General features: G+C 44.9%; 1 protein-coding gene across 3 annotated transcripts in view; it reads right to left on the bottom strand.

The window, feature by feature from the left end:
* Positions 1 to 19,003, bottom strand: part of ZNF592 (zinc finger protein 592) — a 57,206-nt gene that overhangs the window by 14,974 nt on the left and 23,229 nt on the right. For 2 of the 3 annotated variants that reach the window (XM_007990264.3, XM_037987767.2), the window contains 2 exons: positions 7,979 to 10,217; positions 1,974 to 2,152 (listed from right to left, as the gene is read on the bottom strand). In XM_007990264.3, the coding sequence (XP_007988455.2) occupies positions 1,974 to 2,152; positions 7,979 to 10,198 (2,399 nt within the window). In that variant the 5' untranslated portion in view covers positions 10,199 to 10,217. Of the gene's footprint in view, positions 1 to 1,973; positions 2,153 to 7,978; positions 10,218 to 14,795; positions 14,926 to 19,003 lie in introns of all 3 variants that reach the window. The other variant, XM_007990265.3, reaches the window with a different exon arrangement.

Below are 19,003 nucleotides of genomic sequence, written 5' to 3'. Positions count from 1 at the left end.
TATAATCCTGTCTTAGGTTTGTCTTATTTTTAATGTACTTTAGATACTCCATCTTCCATAAGATGAAAAAGAAATCAGTCTACATTTTTAAATGTTTATACCAGCCAGGTGCAGTGGCTCACGCCTGTAATCCCAACACTTTGGGGAGTTGAGGTGAGAGGATCGCTTGAGCCCAGGAGTTTTGCAACCAGCCTGGGCAACATGGTGAAATCTTGTCTCTATAAAAAGCACAAAAAGTTAGCCAGGCATGGTGGTGCTTGCCTGTAGTCCCAGCTACCTGGGAGGCCGAGATGGGAGGATCACCTGAGCTCGGGAGGTCAAGGCTGCAGTGAGCCACGATCACACCACTGCCCTTCAGCCTGGGTGACAGTGAGACCCTGTCTCAAAAATATATAAAAATAAAATGTTTACCCCAAGTCAGAAATGTGGGAGTCACTGCAAAACTTTAATATATGTGTTAGCTTCCCAGAATGATCTTTCTAAAACATACTAGCCAGATTACTACCCTGCTGCAAATCTTTCTGTAGCTCCTCAATGTCCATTGGAAAATGCCCAAATGCCTGCCAAGAAATATAAGGTCTTGCATAGCCTGGGCTTGCCTCTGCCAAACTCCTCATCCCTCATTTCATATAAAAGCTATTATCAAATCTTGATGCTTCTTCCTAAACCCCTCTCAAATCTACCTTCTCTCCATTCCCACGATCATGGCTTCAATGAAGCCCTCAGCATCTCATCTGGATCATCACACTTGCCTTTCAAGAAGTCTTCAGTCTCTCCCCTCACTAATATATGTATTTGCTTCCCAGAATGATCTTTCTAAAATACACTAGCCAAATCACTCCCCTGCTGCAAATTTTTCTGTAGCTCCTCACTGTCCATTGGATAAAGTCCAAATGTCTGCCAAGAAATACAAGGTCTTGCATGGCCTGGCCTCTGCCAACTCCCTAGTCTCATTTCTCCCCACTCCCACAATTCATCCTGACATTCCTCTATACAACCATACTCATCATTCCTGACACCCCTTTTGTGTATGCTGGTATTCCTGCTCAGGCCCTTGCCAGGTACAGTTTCCCCTTCTTCTGCCTGAAAATCTCCTAATATCTCCTTTAGGAAGCCTTCCTGACCATTTCTCTATTGTGGGACTTAGCACTCTGAGTTATAATTACTTATGTTCTTATGTTTGTAACCTATCAGGGCAAGCGCTGTTTCTTAATCATTTTTGTATCCTGAGTGTCTAACACAATGCTAAAGAAAATAATAAGTACACACACAAAAGTCAAATGAACTTAAAACCAAAAAAAATTTAATGTCAAATAGCAGAAAACAAATTACAGATCAATGAACTGTAGAGGGAAGCTTTTTCCCTCACTTTGATCTTTTTCCTGAAAATGACTTCTTGCTTATGTTTGACACAAAGGAGGAGATTCCATTTTAAATAAGAGTTTTCTTGATTTTACCAAGAGGCTGATCCTTTCTTCCAGTCTCAGGTTTTGCCTATTTTGCCACAAACTGACAAAATTAACAAAAAGAAAGATACTAAAGCCCTTTGAGTTTGGCATCTTGCAGCCCCATTTGTTAAAACCTGCAAACATTTCCAAGTACTGTAATTAGTACATTCATTAATGAAACAGTACTTTACATTTAATGTGCCGAATGTGATAACTTTGTGAGCAAATTAAACTTAGATACTTTTAAAAACCAAATAGACAAAGTATTATATGTATTCTAATCTCCCCAAAACTTCAAAGCTAATTTTTTAATATTTAAGTTTTTTAAACTCCTTATTCTTCTCTCTCTTGCTCTTCCTGTCTGCTACCAAATAAAAAATGTCTGTCCACATACCATACAATGCTCTTGTCCTGTTAGACTGAAACTCAAGCCTCTTAAGACCAAAACTATCTGAAATAAGTTCTGGTTTAGGAAAAGGACCAGCCATTGGGCAATACCAGGACAGCAAGCCAGGCAGCACCCACCTGTAGCCCACCTTGCGGGCATAGTGCAGGCAATTCTCCTTTACATGGGTCTGGAAGTAGGCAGAGCGGCAGAGGACCCCACACTCCGGGCAGCAGTAGGGGGACTTGTGTGCGTGAATCCGCTGGTGGGCACAGAAACTGCACTGGTTGGGCAGCAGCATCTGGCATACCTGGCAGGTCTAGGAAAGAACACCAAGAAAGCAGATCATGCAGGAGCCACAGGCCTGTGGGTCTCCAACAGGGGCTGTCTGGCTTTCTAGCACATGGGTCAGAATAACCCCTTCCCCCAACCACTCTCTCTTCCAACTCTCCCAGACACTTCTGACACCCCTAGACCTCATTTTGAATGCTGATACTGATACCCAAGAAAGCTTTGTCTGATACCCTATTAATTGGAGACAGACCTGACTCTATTCTCTCAACGACCAGTTCTGCCCCTAGGACTGTGTTTCTTTCCTGTGGCTTAGCAGAGGACCAGCTTTTCCTTTGCAGAGGCCGAAAGCACATCTTGAATTCTAAGACCTCACTGCACTGCTAGACCCACCAGGGTCTCTGTCATAGCTCAGTAGAGGCAGTTCTTGCCATCTACCCCCAACATTGGCCTGGTAGAGACCCGCTCAGCACCTCTAGTCAGGTAGTTCAGTGACTTCCAAAGTGGATCTGAGACCACCCTGACTGGTACTCAGAAGGCTCTCAATATAGACTGACTGAATAGTATTGTCAGTTTCCATTGCTCTAGCCCTGTTTGCCCACTCTGGGGGATAGGAGAGTTGCAGGGGTGGGGGGTGGGGGTGGGATGGGGGGCAGGGGTTCCCTGAGCCACAGCTAAGCAAATATACCCACAGACAAGGTCAGATTAGGTAGCGGCTCCTTTGTTCTCAGCCCCAGGAGAAAACCAGGGGAAGTACAAGTCCTACAACCAGACTCCTTGAGCTCTGATGGGCAGAGCTCTGACAAGCAGCCAGCCCAGAGGGAAAAAGTAAAAGACTTAGCTGGTGCCTGCAGGCTGGAGAGGCCCTTCTTAACTTCTTAGTAAAGGGGACACCTGTCCTACTCACAGAGGGAGACAGTGATGTGGGGTCAAAGGAGTTGCCTAAAGGGATATAGAAGCCAGCTCGAAGGGGCTGCCACTGACCAAAGATAGGATAACATGAGCATTAAAAAGAATGACTGAATATGTAAATACACTGAATATATAAAAACAACGAGCCACTACAACATAAAACTAATAGAGGAGGTCACCTCAAAAATACTAGGATGGCTACTGTTTGATAGAACACAAAATAAGTGCTGGAGAGGATATGGAGAAACTGGAACACTTGGGCACTGTTGGTGGGAATATAAAATGGTGCATCTACTGTGGAAAATAGTACAGTGGTATCTCAGAAAATTAAACACAGAAGTACCATATGATCCAGCAGTGCCACTTCTGAGTGTATACCCTAAAGACTTAAAAGCAAGGTCTCAAAGATAGATACTTTTATGCTCATGTTCATAGCAACATTGTTCACAATAGCTAAGACGTGGAAATAACTCAAGTATTCATCAATGGATGAAAGGAAAAACAAAATGTGTTATATACACACAATGGAATATTATTCAGCCTTAAAACAAGAAGGGAATTTTTTTTTTTTTTTTTTGAGACAGGGTCTCTGTCACCCAGACTAAAGCGCAGTGGCACGATCTTGGCTCACCACAGCCTCCACCTCCCAGGCTCAAGCAATTCTCCTGCCTCAGCCTCCCGAGTTGCTGGGATTACAGGCATGCACCACTACAGCCTGGCTGATTTTTGTGTTTTAGTTTTCCAGGTTTTTTTTGTTTTTTGTTTTGTATTTTTAATAGAGACAGGGTTTTACCATGTTGGCCAGGCTGATCTTGAACTTCTGACCTCAAATGATCCACCCACCTCATCCACCCAAAGTGCTGGGCTTACAGGCATGAGCCACTGCGCCCGGCCAAAAAAGAAGGAGATTGTGACATATGCTACAACATAGACGAATCTTGAGGACACGCTAAATGGAAAAGCCAGTCATAAAAAGACAAATGCTGTGTGATTCCATTTGTATGAGATCCTAGAATAGTCAAACTCCTAGAGACAGAAAACATAAGGGTGGTTGCCAGGGCTTAAGAGGAGGAAGATAAATGGGGAATTTTTTTTTGTTTGTTTGTTTCTTTTTTAAAATGAATACAGGGTTTCAGTTTTGCAACATGAAGAGTTCTGGAGAATGGTTTCACAACAATGTGAATATACCTAACATTAACACTACGGAACTGTACACATCAAAATGATTGTGATGGGAAATTTTACGTTACATGTATTTTACCACAATTTTAAAACAATAGAAGAGGGACTCTTAGAACACCAATTGAGATTTTCAGGGTATCAACTCACAACTCTGAGAACTGTTAATTAAAAGAAACAAATTATCCCATTTTCCAACATAAACTATATTTTAGAGTAACCAAAGAGCCCTCATGGAAGCAAAAAAGATACTTTATACAGAACTCTAGCTAATAAATGCAAAAGAAACAAAGAATTAGAAAAATATCCTTTGAAACTCAATAAAATTAGACTCAAACAGTGATTACTGATGGATAATTAGGTAAAAGGTGGGGAGCTTTACATTGAAGGGATCAGAATATTATCACCTAAATTCACTCTCATCAATTCAGCATCATTAAAAGTGAGACAATCAGGCACTTTGTGCCTCCTTAAGTTATGAAACAGGAAGAACACAGCACCCTCCACTCCCACCCTCCATCAAAACTGACCTGAATCTAATCAAGTCTTTACTGCTAACTTCCAGTCTACAGAAAAAAATAAGGGATATGGAGGAAAAAATTCCTTGCATGAGGAAGTAATCAGCAAAACTCAAAGTTCTGGAAAACTTAGGAAGCAATCAGTTAAACCCAGAATTGTTCTGGAAAATGCTCAGAACACATGACCCAGTTTCTTCAACAAGTCAATGGCATGAAAAGAGGGTGTCTACTAGGATGGAGTGGGAAGAGGTACTGTTTCAGATTGAGCTATTTATGAAACATAAACAAATGTGATGTGTAGCCCCATGTTCAGATCCTGACTCAAAATAATCCCAACTGTAAAAATTTTTTGACATAACTGGAAAAATCTGAATATGAACATATAGTAGGTAATATTAAGGGATTGTTACTAATTGTGTTGGGTGGAATGACAATATCCATCTGGCTGACATCCTGCCCCACCAACATAGCTTGGAAAGCAAGAGGAAGGATGAAAGACTCCCTGGGTCACTGCAGAGGGAGGCATGCTCCATTCAAGAGCAGACTCCCAGGAAGAAGATGGAAAGCTCAAACCAGTGCTGTTCCCGCAGTCCCTGCTGTGGTGTCGAGCACAACCTATCTGTCCACCCCCTGCCCTGGACACGTGGGCTGAAGCTAGGTACTGTCCTGTGGAAAACTCAAGCCCAGCAGCCATCAAGCCTAGTTTTTAATCCCATAGCTCAGGGTTCACCCTTTCCCTGAGACTCAGAAGCCAGTGATAAGAGGTTTTGTGAGGGATTTGGAACTGGCTGAGAGAGGCCTGATAGCCTTCTGTGCACTCCATCCCTTCCTGTCGGCTGGTGCTCTTCTCCAGCTCCCACTAGGGCAGAATGACACAGAGAGGATGTAAGATGAGAAATGTGCCATGCCAGCCTGGGATCCTACACCCAGACCTCTGCCTCCTCGAATTTTAGAAGATGCACAAGGAGGCCCGGTGTCATGGCTCATGCCTGTAATCCTACCACTTTGGGGAGCCGAGGCAGGTGAATCACTTGAGGTCAGAAGTTCAAGACCAGCCTGGGCAAACATGGCAAAACTCCATCTCTACTAAAAATACAAAAATTAGCCAGGCATGGTGGTGCACACCTGTAGTCCCAGCTACTCGGGAGGCTGAGGCAGGAGAATCACTTGAACCTAGGAGGCAGAGGTTGCAGTGGGCCAAGATCATACCACTGCACTCCATCCTGGGTGACAAAGCAAGACTCCGTCTCACCCAAAAAAGAAAAAAGAAAGAAAGAAAAAAGAAGATACGTAAGGACCAGTGTGAAAAACTCCCAGGCCCAGGCATCAGATCTCCACTGCCAAGGGTCCTCATGGCCCCTTGACTCAGATAAAATAAACCTGGCCCAACTCAACCATGCTGGGGCAGCAAGAACACTGAAGCCCCAGGGGAAGAGACCCAGAGTGACCATACCCCATCTGACGCATCAGAAGAAAAACGCAAACTGAAACAGAGCAGGAGAAGATGAGAAGCCATTGTGGGATCCTATAGAACCTTCTGGCCCTTTTGGGGGGCTGAGTCCTCCAGAGAAGCCCTACAGGTCCACCAAACTCAACCTCTATCTCTACCCTAATATTCCCAAGACCAGCCTCATGCATAACAATTTCCTCTTCTTCAAACCCACTCTGCTCTCTCATATTCCTTTGCTCCCTATACTCAGAACACCCTTGCCCCTCCTACTCCTCCAAACTCATCCTTGCAAGCCCAACTTAAATGTCACCTCCACGCAGGATCTTCCTCATGCATGGAGTCACCATGAATTAGTCCCTCTGAAGCACTCTATGCAATCAGGTTTACAAACTTGGTTTAGCCCCACTCAGTCGGCCACATATTGTAGCTGTTTGGGTGGTGACCACTGCCCTTGCTAGGCCACTGTGAACTCCTAAAGGTGAGACTCCCTTCTGCAGGCATCCCCTGGTTGGCACAGACCCCCAGCCTATGCACAGTGGGCACTCAGGGAACACATGCAAAGCTCATCAGCTACCAACACATGCACAGACCCCTGGCTGAACTGAAGCAAAAAGAGCTGTTTTGCTTTCCTCCCACCAGGCCTCTGGAGCACCAGCTTAGGGAAGCACCATGAGGGGTGGGTTTGGCTGTGTCATGAAGAGAACCACCTTCTGGAGGCCTCCTTCTTCAGGGAAACTACTAACACATAACACAGACACAGAAGGCGCCAAAGGGTATTCTCAGTGCAGAAGGCCTTTTTTTTTTTTTTTTTTTAAATGAATCTCATCAAGCATAACCAAGAATCAAAACAAGCAGATAAACACAGTTGCTTTCCTGGAGTGGTGAGAATGCAGTTGAAAGGAGGCGGCTCCAAAAACCTCTGCCACAGGCCCCACATGTCTGTCCACTCTCCTTCCTTCTACCCTAGCCCTGCCATTGGCCCTACTGCAGTTTCCACAAAAGGACTGCAAAAACAGTTATGTCACCGGACTGCAAAAACAGCTGTGTCACTGCAGGTCAGAACAACTTATTAAAGACACAGTTCTTTGGCTGGGCACAGTGGCTCACACCTATAGTCCCTGCACTCTGGGAGGCCAAGGTGGGCAGATCACTTGAGGCCAGGAGTTTAAGAACAGCCTAGGAAACATGGTGAAACCCTGTCTCTACCAAAAATATAAACATTAGCTAGGCATGGTGGTGCACGCCTGTAGTCCCAGCTACTTGGCGAGGCTGAGGCACAAGAATCTCTTGAACCCCGGAGGCAGAGGTTGCAGTGAGCTGAGATCCCACCAGTGCACTCCAGCCTGGGCGACAGAGCGAGACTCCGTCTCAAGTGAAAAAAAAAAGACAAAGTTCTTAGAACAGACTGAGGTGCAGGGGCGGTGACTCACCTATCTCTGTCCCCAAGTTCCTTGGTCACATGCTAAGACTGTGCTGACACCTGCCAGAGACCAGAGGGAGATCATGCAGTAAAGACCTATCTCAGGCCTGACACTGGGCCTTGACAGAAGGGAAAGCTAAATGGAAATGGGACATGTCCATAAATACACTTGCTAATTTAGGGTCTCACCTCAGTAATGGGCAGGACACCTTTTCCAACAAACACCAAGCACTAAATATTCAGGCAGACGTCCTCTTCTAAGACTCATAAGATTCCATCACTGCCCCCATATCAATGAGCTTTCCTCTCCATGCCCAGTCATGGAACCTGTGTGAGCCAGGGGCCCGATACCCATAACAGTGAGGGTCTGCTTACCAGCCCCTCTGTCTCCTCTGTTGTCCTCTGGAAATGTGCAGCCAGGACCATGTAGTCCCGCATCTGCTTGTGACATTCAAGACACTTGATTGAGTACCGGATGAGCCTCACAGGGTCTGGGTAGAGTGGCAAGGCTGGAGGAGGAGGACTGGCACTGCCCGAAGTGAGGCCATGTTTGGGAGACGATGAAGGGGCTGGGGCTGCTGGTGCCGTGGAGTTCACAGGGGCCGACACGAACATTTGGTCTGCAGAGATGGGCTTCACCAGCAGCTGGGAACACTGCATGACGAGCCCCTTGCTCTTGTGGTCACGGGCATGCCGGAGCAGGCTGCACTTGTTGAAGAAGAGCAGTGTCTTGGAGCACAGTGTGCACAGTACCTCAATGTGGACGCTCCGCCGGCCATAGTGCTGGCTCAGGCTCTTCTCTAAGGCAAATGCGTCTCCACACTCCAGGCAGCAGTACCCACTGGCCGGCACGTGGATCCTGCTGTCCGCAGGCGGGCTGAGATTTGGCGCGTAGAGGGGCACGGGGTTGGAGCTATGGAGGACCTTGTTGAAGACCTCTACAATCAGTGGAGCAGCCTTTTTCACCTGGTGGACCAGGGGCACCGACATTTGTGTAAGCTGTGGCTGGCTCCGTCTTTGCACTGAGGACTTGGCTGTCACTGATGCAGCAACACTGTGGGGGACGAGGTTCAGGTTGGCCAAGTGCACGGCTTTGGGCAGGAGGTTGGCAGGGGCCAGGGTGGATGCCTGCAGTGCTGTGCTCTGTTGCTTCTTGCCTGTCTGTGAGCCTGGGGCAGCCCCCTTTGGGACCTGGGGCCCAGAACTGCAGCAGGGAGATGAAGAGTCACTGGCCTTTGTCATGCTCTCGTCCCCTTTCCTGGCCCCCTGGGGGCTCCCTGAATTTGTGCCTGCCTCAGGAAAGTGCTCTTCCACAGGCACCTCATCCCCTGGCACCTCGCTTGGGGCCTCAGCAATGGCGCTCCCTAGAGGTGACCCAACAGGGGACTTACTTGGATCATCAGGATCTGGCAGGATCCTTGTGACAGTCCGTTTGATTTCCCCTGATGATGTCTTAATGGTTTTGATTCTCACTTTGGGAATTGCTGGTGGGGAGCTGGCAGCCACAGACGGTGAGCCTTTGCTGCTGCTGTCACTGCAGATGCTACGAGGGCTGTCTGATGGCTTGATACTTTTTCTAGTGGCCTCCAGAGGGCTCCGGGGACTCTTTGGTGACTTGGGCATTTTGGGGCTACCTTTAGAACCCTCTTTAGCGGGCCCTGAGAGATCCTTTGTGTGGCCAGGCTGATCCTCCTTAGTGACACTAGCCACTCTTTTGGCCTGCAAGGCCACCAAGGCTGCCACACAAGAGGACAGCTTGGAATGAGCTGGCTTTAGACGCTGCCTAGGGGGGACTGATGAGCAGGTACCAAGCTCCCGGGCAAGCCCCTTGGACTCTCCGACACTGTTGCTAGGATGGCTGTTGAACTCCAAAGCTTCCCCAAAGAACTGAGTGGCATCCGGATCCTTGTGAGGTTCCACTGCGTTCTGCCCACCTCGCTCGTGTTCCTGCTGGCTCCCCAAGGGCGGGGGTTCTGGCTTGGGTTCTTTCTTACAAAAATGATCAAACATATGCAGCTCTGGAACCGGAAACTTAGCCAGAGCCTCCAGGACTGGGCCCCCCGCAGCTCCACACCCAAGAGTGGGTGGGAAATAACTGTCAGAGTGTTTGGGCTTTATCCCGAATCCATTATCTTTGATGGGATCCTCAGGTTCTGGGCTGGAGATTGGACTGAACTGGTTGAAGGTGGGCAATGGCTCTGACTTGGGAGGCTCCAGTTTGCCAGGGAAACTCCTGGCACTGTCTCCATTCATAAAAGTAGAATCAAATTTCCCACAGTTGTGGGGATCTGGAGGCAGATCTGAGCCCCGGAAGCCATTGTGCAGGAGACTGGGAGTAATGTGGTCCTTCTCTGCTTCAAACGACTCCTGGCGGCTGGTGTTCTTGACAATGACACTCACGGCCGGCACATCAGGGGCGGATCCTGAGTGAGACAAGGACACACTTTCATCCATACATATGCCTGGAGGTTTGAGGGGACTCTCATTCTCCTCACTGGGTGTCTGGATGGCCTCCTTGGCATCAAGGCTGGTGGGGTCTGGGATGTCAAAGGCAGCCAGAAGGTCATCAAAATCTGGGGTTTTCATATCCCCCATGGCTGGATGCTGGCAAGGGCTATAACAGAAACAGAGAACAGAATCAGTGACCACCAGGGTCCCATTGGACCATCTTCACTACACACCCATCAAACTAATGCACACACAGCCAGGACACCCATGCAAAACCCCACGTACTATGACAGGAAGCCACCCACCTCAGTTTTACCCCAACAGGTTTCTAAAATGCTGGAGAGGTGGGGTCAGAGATGGAAAGAGTAGTGAGATGTAGCGACAAGCCTGCTTGGATGATCTTAAACCTCAGTACCTGGAAATTGACGGCTAGTTACAAAGCCACAAAGAATATGCTCCTACCATACTCCCCCATCCCTCCATGATCATGTGCACTAGCAAAAAGCCACTCAGCACTTCCAGCCTTTGGAAAACTACTGATTAATACATGGAACCTGGCTATAACTTCTTCTGCTAATTTACTCTTAGCAATTACTCACTAACTTTATATAACTTTGGGGGTTTTTGCTGCATAAATTCAATCAAATCCAAAATGATTTGCTATTTGTGTTGTCTTATTAATAAACTCTAGAAAATTACATCATCCCTAGGTATTTTTTCCCTGTTCAGCAGACACACTTGATTCCTTTTCACCCTAAAACTGTTACCAGTTGGTAAATGCTCCTCCATTAAACCTGAGGAGCAAGGTGACTTGCAAAGTACCAACAGTTATCAAATTGGTCAGTTGACAATTTGGGAGAAGCCTAAATTCTATTTTGACTTAATACACAAAGAATAAGATAATAATTCTATTTTAACTTCATGCACCTGGTTCCTTCATGATCTGGGGAAGCAGAGCTACAGAACTACTGCAACATGGGAAACACAAGGCCCTAGAGAGACCTTCCATTAGGAAATTCTCATAAAACTCACACATAAGATGAAACATGAAACTGGCTGGCTCAAACCTGCGGGAGGGAGAAGAAAAACCTCACCATCTCCCTTTAAAACCTGGATCTGCTTCAGCATTCCAGGGCCTTTACTGGCTTACGTGTTTCTTATGTCACATTTATGTTGAAAACCCTTCTGGATGCAGACTGGCACAATTCTTTTCGAAAGCAGTATGGTAGTTTCACACAACCAGAAAAGTGGCAAACTTTAGGTCCAGGAACCCCACTTCCAGAAATTTATCCTAAGAACAAAAATTCTCAAAAACTATATGCAAAAATTATATGTTACAGCATTATTTAAAAAGCACAAAAGAGAGTGACACACACAAAAAGAATTTAAATGTCTTAAGACCAAAAAAAAAAAAATACTTAATAGGCTGTAATGCAGTCATTAAAAATTCTCATTATGGGCCGGGCGTGGTGGCTCTTGCCTGTAATCCCAGCATTTTGGAAGGCTGAGGCAGGCAGATAGCTTGAGGTCAGGAGTTCAAGACCAGCCTGGCCACCATGGTGAAACCCTCTCTCTACTAAAAATATAAAAATTAGCCAGGTGTGGTGGTGTGCGCCTGTAATCCCAGCTACTCCGGAGGCTGAGGCAGGAGAATCACTTGATCCCAGGAGGCAGAGGTTGCCGTGAGTCAAGATCGCACCACTGCACCCCAGCCTGGGCGACAGAGTGAGACTCCATCTCTAAATAAATAAATAAATAAATAAATTTTTAAAAATTCTCATTATGAAATCTATATAGCAACAAGGAAAATTACTTATAATGTCAAGTTTAAAAAGACTAATACAAAAATGTTGTCAGACTATAACAATGTAAAATTATGCATGCATTTGAGCCAAGATTTTTTAAAAAATGAAAATGATTATGTGCAGAGTAGTGGAATTACTATTGGGTTAGTTTTCAAAACTTTTTTAGGGGGTTGATAGACTGCTTTTATAATTTTTAAAGGGAAAAATAACAACAGTAACAACAAAAACCCACTCAGAACCACAGGGCAGCAGGTGGCATAGCAGAGGTTTATCTCTTTCCACCCCATGGGATCAACAGGTTTCCAGCTTTGGTTCTTGCCCCTCTCCCAACTCCCAGCAAAACACATCTGCCTGCATAAGAGTTCTCACAGAAAATGAAAATTATACTCCCTCCCATTGGGAAGATATCTAATTATGGTAATAATAAAGTACAATACCAACTATCTAAACATGGGTTGGCAGAATACACCACTGGAATGACATATAAAGTTTTGAACAGAACAAATGTTTGTCTCTTGGAGTAGGAGGTGTTGGAACACATAAACAAGAGGAACATACCCAATGTCACTGAAAGCAGTGGGTACTCAATACCAAGTGACTTACTATGCGGGGTGATCATAACTATAAGGAAACACCTGCATGATATTTGCTTTATAAGCTTCTTTTTTATTTCTTTTTTGTTCTTTCTTTCTTTTAAATGTCTAGGAAAGGCCAGGCACAGTGGCTCACTCCTGTAATCCCAGGACTTTTGGAGGCCGAGGCAAGTAGATCACCTGAGGTCAGGAGTTCGAGACCAGCCTGGCCAACACAGTGAAATCTCGTCTCTACTAAAACTACAAAAATTAGTTGGGACACACCTGTAGTCCCAGCTACCTGGGAGGCTGAAGCAGGAGAATCACCTGAACCCAGGAGGAGAAGGTTGCAGTGAGTCGAGATCCTGCCACTGCACTCCAGCCTGGGCAACAGACCGAGACTCCATCTCAAAAAAACAAAACAAAACTGTCTACGAAAAAAAAGATTGAGGGGAAAGGGCAGAATAGATTTCCCAGCTCTCATTTAGGAGATGGAGAAAGCATGTGGGAGAAGAGGAGAAGTTGATTGTGTGTATAAGGATTAGCTGGGAGTTTGCTATTATCTAATATGAAGTTGTAGAGGCTTAAAGCAGAGAAAGATTACATCAGAAGTAAAGCTCTCCTCATAGAGAAATCTCAGGGATTGACTGAGAATGGTCAGAAGTAAAGTGAGTATCTTTTGCTGGAAAATCAGAGCTAGTAAATGGTGTGAGAGCTCAATATTAGCAGCAGAAAAAAAACTTTTATAGAGATTTTAGGTCAGGTACAGTAGCTCACACCTGTAATCTTAGCACTTTGGGAGGCCAAGGGAGGAGGATCACTTGAGCCCAGGAGTTTGAGAGTAGCCGGGGAACACAGTGAGACTCTCTCTATTTTTAAGAAGAATAAATGTTTTAAATGCCAAAGCTGAAAGCCTTTAAAAGCCAAAGATCACATCCTGTTTTCTATTTAGCCCCAGTAAGAAAAACCAAAAACAGCAGTAATCAATAACTGTGAATAAGGTACTCTACCGTGTACCTACATGTTTATATTTACTTGAACCTTGCTCTAAAGCATCACATTGTTTTAAAATAGAAATTAATCAAAATGTACCCTGTTATAAAGCAAAAGAAGAAACTGTAAAGAAAAAACCGCCGGGCCCGGTGGCTCAAGCCTGTAATCCCAGCACTTTGGGAGGCCGAGACGGGCGGATCACGAGGTCAGGAGATCGAGACCATCCTGGCTAACACGGTGAAACCCCGTCTCTACTAAAAAGTACAAAAAACTAGCCGGGCGAGGTGGCGGGCGCCTGTAGTCCCAGCTACTCGGGAGGCTGAGGCAGGAGAATGGCGTAAACCCGGGAGGCGGAGCTTGCGGTGAGCAGAGATCCGGCCACTGTACTCCAGCCTGGGTGACAGAGCCAGACTCCGTCTCAAAAAAAAAAAAGAAAAAAGAAAAAACCAATAAAAAAGTTCTATTTACCAAAAACCTGCCAGCACAAAGTTAAAAGGCAAACAACAAATCAAAAGGAATATTTGCAACATATAATTATCATTGATATCTTAACTAAGACATAAAAAGCCCTTATAGAGGGACCTCCTCTTTCGGCTTTGGAGCCCCCTCCATCTGTCTCTGTACAAGGGAGTTTCTTCCTTCTGTCTTCTCCCTTCCTTCTTGCCTATTAAATGCTCCACTCCTTAAAACCACTCCACGTTGTGTCTGTGTCGTTTTCTCTAAACTGGCATGAGGACCAAGAACCCTAGTGTTCCTCCACTCATCAGAGCCGTATCATTTTGGTGCATGGGCCAGGAAAGGAAATTCAATCATCAGACTGCAATCAAACTCCAAATGGTGCTAAAAACTGAACCACACATGGACACGCCATCTTTTGAGGACTCTTAGATCAACCCCAGGAGGAGCCCTAGCTGCTGTTCCCCATTTGACGTCCCTTTTCAGCAGGAAGTAGCCAGAAAGAGTCGTCACCCAAAACCCCCTGAGTTAGTGTGGCATCTCCACAGTGGGGGAGTGTTGTAGGAAAAGGGGTCACTGGGAAGTTTTAAAGCATCTCTGGAAAAGTTTCTTGTAAAGCCCGGGCTCTGAGAGCCAGGCCAGCAACCTTTGATATGCAAGTTGGCCATTAGAAACTGGGTCCACCCAAACATGGAGATTCCCGCAGCCTTCTTGCCCTTTCCTTGCAAGTTCCTGGCAACATGGCCACCCCCACATATCCTCACGTGTGTAGAACGTCATGGCATGATGCATTTGTATATTAAAAGACTAGGGTGGGAGGGCCAGCTTTTTCTCTACGTGAATGACATGACTAGTCAAACCAATCCCCTGAGCCCTATGCAAATCAAACACCGCCTCCTCCAGCCTCTGCATATATACCTGACCAGTATCCGTGGCCAGTGGGGACCTCCGTTTTCAGCTTTGGAGCCCCCCCTCCCTTTGTCTCTGTACAGGGGAGCGTCTTCCTTCTGTCTTCTCCCTTCCTTCTTGCCTATTAAACTCTCCGCTCCTTAAAACAAAAACAAAAACAAAAACAAAAAGCCCTTACAAAGCAATAAATAAAAGATAAGCAACCCATTAGAAAAATGAGTGAGGGTGATGAGCACACAATTAAAAGAGGAAAGACAAATGGACAGACTAGAAAAAATACTCCAGAATGGAGTTAGGTTACAAGAATATTCCAAATGTTTAAAGTATCTCGGCTGGGAGTGGTGGCTCATGCCTGTAATCCCAGCACTTTGGGAAGTCGAGGTGGGCGGATCACGAGGTCAGGAGATCAAGACCATCCTGGCTAACAGGGTGAAACCCTGTGTCTACTAGAAATACAAAAAAATTAGCTGGGCGTGTGGTGGCAGGTGCCTGTAGTCCCAGCTACTCAGGAGGCTGAGGCAGGAGAATGGCGTGAACCCAGAGGCGGAGGTTGCAGTGAGCCAAGATCGTGCCACTGCACTCCAGTCTGGGCGACAGAGCTAGACCCCGTTTCAAAAAAAAAAAAAAATAGCATCTCAACAGATGAAATTATTTTCTCTTTTGTTTATCTTCATTTTAAAATTATTCAAACTATTTGTTTCAAATTGCATTACTTACGTAACTTCATTATTTTTAGCACTTTGGTGGGAGGCCAAAGTGGGATGATGGCTTGAGCCTAGGAGTTCAAGACCAGCCTAGGCAACATAGTGAGACCCCATGTCTCACTGAACGAGCTAGATAGATCCAGACCTGGTGAGCTCACTGAGTGATCTAGAGTGATCTAGAGTGGCCTAGTCAAGAGGCAAGGCAGGATCACTGGTTTGGAGGCTGGGAGTAAATTTCACTCAAAGGTGAGATAATGGAATTTGCAACAATATGAACAGCCCCCTTGAGGGTAAAGAACAACTCCAAGACTGGCAGACTGACGACTATACCATCTCTCAGAATAAGTTTCTACCTAGGGAATATCTGGAAATATTTTTTAAAGATGAACATAAATCCTATTGTTTATTACAGGGTCTACTAGTTTGCCCAGGAAATTTTACCAAACATTTAAGTAAACATATCAACTAGATGTGGGTAAGGAGCATCTTAGTTTTGAAAGGGCCTCAGCATGCCAAATCACCCTGTTGGAATTATTTGAGGGTATAAAAACAATATGATTCGGCTGGGCGCAGGGGCTCACGCCCGTAATCCCAGCACTTTGGGAGGCTGAGGTGGGCAGATCACTTGAGGTCAGCTGGAGACCAGACTGGCCAACATAGTGAAACCCACCTCTACTAAAAATACAAAAATTAGCTGGGAATGGTGGTGCGCACCTGTAAACCCAGCTACTTGGGAGGCTGATGCAGGAGAACCTCTTGAATCCGGGAGGTGGAGGTTGCAATGAGCTAAGATCGCGTCACTGCACTCCAGCCTGGGCAACAGAGCGAGACTCTGTCTCAAACAACAACAACAACAATAAAACCCGGTACAATTGGCTGGATACGGTGGCTCATGACTGTAATTCAATACTTTGGGGGGTTGAGGCAGGGGATCCCTTGAGGTCAGGAGTTCGAGACCAGCCTGGCCAACATGGTGAAACCCTGTCTCTACCAAAAACACAAAAATTAGCCAGCTATGGTGGCAGATGCCTGTAGTCTCAGCTACTTAGGAGGCTGAGGCAGGAGAATCACTTGAACCTGGGAGGCAGAGGTTGCAGTAAGCCAATATTGCGCCACCGCACTCCAGCCCAGGTGGTAGAACGAGACCCTATCTTAGGAAAAGAAAAAGAGAACAGTGGCCAGGTGCTGTGGCTCATGCCTGTAATCTCAGCACTTTGGGAGGCCAAGGCGGGTGGATTGCCTGAAGTCAGGAGTTCGAGACCAGCCTGACCAACATGGCAAAATCCTGTCTCTACTAAAAATACAAAACCTAGCCAGGCATGGTGGTACACACCTGTAATCTCAACTAGGGGCAGGAGAATTGCTTGAACCTGGGAGGCAGAGGTTACAGTGAGCTGAGATGGCATCATTGCACTCCAGCCTAAGCAACAGAGTGAGGACTCTGTCTCAAAGAAAAAAAAAAAAAGTATGATTATATGATTATATATAATTATGGCAGAACCAGTAGACTAGTAGACAAAATTTCTACAGACTTTAAATACTAAGATCCCACCAAAAAAAAAAAAAAAAAACAGAACAAAATAACAACTGACTTCCATAAAACTTGGGTGAAGGTATGTTGTCTGTGTGCATCCGTATATATGTCTTCATGTAATTCTCATTCATGGGGAAATATAACCAGTAGAGTTTTTAACCCATTGACTAGTTTTGGACTAGAGCTTTATGCTTTCATAAATTACCTAGAATGGTGGTTTCCAACCCGTAAGGGAACCCAGCTTCACATCCACATATGTGTACTCAAGGACCAGCCATTAGACAAACCACTACCGAATAATGACTCATGAAAAATTTATTTTAAAAAGGAAGCCTTCATAATTATATAAATGCTTTGGGACCCAATAATCTAGCAGAAGAATGTTAGGATGTAAGTTTCATGAAGGAAAAGGCTTATCTATTTCACTCATCACTGGATTCCCCATTAGGTACTCAATAAATATTTGTAGAAGCAATAAAGTAAAACCTTCAAGTTTGCAAATGGCCTTAAAGCGGTTCCTAATCAAAACGCAAAATTAAAAGACAGGTTCTCATGAAGCTGTATAAATAGGCAAAATTATAGCAAGTGACCATCAGTGAAGGCAAATGTGAAGGAACATTCAGGGAAAAGCAATAAATTATATTGCTTTTTTAGAGCAATTATACTTTTAGAATAATGGATTTTAAGCTACACTGTTCAATCAGCTTAGACTGTTCCCTTAAGATACCACATTGCATGTTTGATCACAAAAGGTCCAGAAAATGCTGGGCATTATCAGAAAGAACACTGTAAGCAAATTAGAACTTGTGATCCTGCCCTTATTCAAAACCACTCTATGTCTGTAGCTACATGTGCTGTGCAGTTTGGGTTCCCTATACCTCAAGAAAAACATACCAGAGTTGGAAGAGGTCCTGAGAAATCTCAGAGATTGAAGTTATAAAGTAAATGAAACAGCTTTCTAATGAGAGCCTAAAAATTAGAGCTCTATTTTTTTTTTCTGGAGAGATGAAAATTTAGGAGAAAGGGGAAAGTGTAACTAAATTATAGGTTTGTTCATCAAACCTCATAATACTAGAGAGAAGAGGGCAGTATTTTGAAGTTTGAAATAAAATATGTACTGGGCTTGGACATTCCCAGGGTGCTCTGTAGATCTTCACCCCTGGATGGGGACAAGGCAGGGCCCCTCTCTGAACTGACCTTTTTATTGGGAGAATTAAACCCCTGGTGGGTGGTGACTTGTTAAAAAAAGAAATAAAAGATGTAGACAAAAGATGATTTTATCTATTGTCAGAAAATATCCTGAATTATCACAGGTACAAAAATATATAAATGTAGAAACATTCACATATTCAAATCTAAAAATAAAAAAGGTTCCGAGGAACTAAGAACAAGGACTTAACACTGAACCCATGAGCTTTTTCCCCCTCTGCAACAAAGCCTTCAAATTTCAAGTAACATTAAACTTTATTATCTGTTACTTCAGCAATGCTAAGTTCAGTAATAGTAGATTAATAAAAGTTCAGTAACAGGACATTAAGGAGGCAGAGGCACTCCAAAATGCATTAAGAAAAATTTGATCTCTAGTCAATATATTCTGTTTAATAAGACAAGGAAGCAAATAAAATGTTGTAGATTTATAAAATGAAAGTGAAAGGCAGCATGATTTAAGGAACACTGAACTGTGAGACAAAAAAACACAAGTTTTCTTGAATTTGCCATTGTTCATTGCATTAGGACTGGAAGAAAGGATGGATGGATGTTTTACAACCTGTGGGTAAACTCTCAACCCTGCTCCCCCACATGACTGACAATGGCTTAAATACTGGTATCATCTGTGTTGCATTATTGCTTGTAATTGTTAAGAGTTTTTATTTATTTGTTTGTCTCACTCTGTCGCCCAGGCTGGAGTGCAATGGTGTGATCATAGCTCACTTCAGCCTCCACCTCCTGGGCTCAAGTGATCCTCCTGCCTCAGGCTC

This window comes from Chlorocebus sabaeus, chromosome 29 (assembly GCF_047675955.1).
Source record: "Chlorocebus sabaeus isolate Y175 chromosome 29, mChlSab1.0.hap1, whole genome shotgun sequence".
In the NCBI taxonomy this organism is placed as follows: Eukaryota; Metazoa; Chordata; class Mammalia; order Primates; family Cercopithecidae; genus Chlorocebus; species Chlorocebus sabaeus.
This window is presented reverse-complemented; position numbering and strand designations above follow the sequence as displayed.